At 56.9% G+C, this 840-nt stretch overlaps 1 protein-coding gene across 1 annotated transcript in view; it reads left to right on the top strand.

The window, feature by feature from the left end:
* LOC106804937 (alpha-(1,6)-fucosyltransferase-like) overlaps positions 1-840 on the top strand; it is a 14,485-nt gene that overhangs the window by 7,226 nt on the left and 6,419 nt on the right. Inside the window, exon 5 of the mRNA XM_014806347.1 lies at positions 294-540. Coding sequence (XP_014661833.1) covers positions 294-540 — 247 coding nt within the window. The remainder of the gene's footprint in view (positions 1-293; positions 541-840) is intronic.

An 840-nucleotide genomic window follows, 5' to 3' on the forward strand; every position in this document is an offset into this window, starting at 1 on the left:
AACCCCACCCCCACTGCCAACGCCGACCGCACCTCCCCCTCCCCCCCGTGGAGTGCGTGCGTCATCACTCGTGATTGAGCGGAGTGACCGTGACGCGTTGCAGATGAAGCCGGCATAAGGCATCAAGACAATCGCAAATTTTTCTGTTCATTCTGATTCTGCACAGCAAAATTACAATTCTATTCACACGTTATCTCCTTCCTTATATATCTTTTGATATTAATCTTCTTTGATATCATATCTATGAATCTCAGGATATTATATCTTTCTTTTTGTAAATAATTGTCTACCAGACGAGGCCGGAATGAAGAACCTGCAAATTGTCGACCTGCCAATCATCGACAGCATCAAGCCGCGGCCCGCCTACCTGCCACTCGCCATCCCCGACGACCTCGCCGACCGACTGATGCGTCTCCATGGCAACCCGGCCGTCTGGTGGACGGGTCAGCTCGTGCGCTTCCTGACGCGGCCGCAGTCGGAGCTGCAGCGCGATATCGATCAAGTGCGAGAGAAGCTGGGCTTCCTGTCTCCGATTGTTGGGTGAGTGTCTTGCTCGCGGCCGTGCGTGCGTGCGTGCGTACGTGCATGCGTGCGTACGTGCGTGCGTGCGTACGTGCATGCGTGCGTGCGTGCGTGCGTACGTGCATGCGTACGTGCATGCGTGCGTACGTACGTGCGTGCGTGCGTACGTGCATGCGTGCGTGCGTGCTTGCGTGCGTGCGTACGTGCATGCGTGCGTACGTACGTGCGTGTGTGCGTACGTGCATGCGTGCGTGCGTGCTTGCGTGCGTGCGTACGTGCATGCGTGCGTACGTACGTGCGTGTGTGCGTACGTGCATG

The sequence above is a fragment of the Priapulus caudatus genome, unplaced genomic scaffold (assembly GCF_000485595.1).
Source record: "Priapulus caudatus unplaced genomic scaffold, Priapulus_caudatus-5.0.1 Scaffold93, whole genome shotgun sequence".
Lineage (NCBI taxonomy): Eukaryota > Metazoa > Priapulida > Priapulimorpha > Priapulimorphida > Priapulidae > Priapulus > Priapulus caudatus.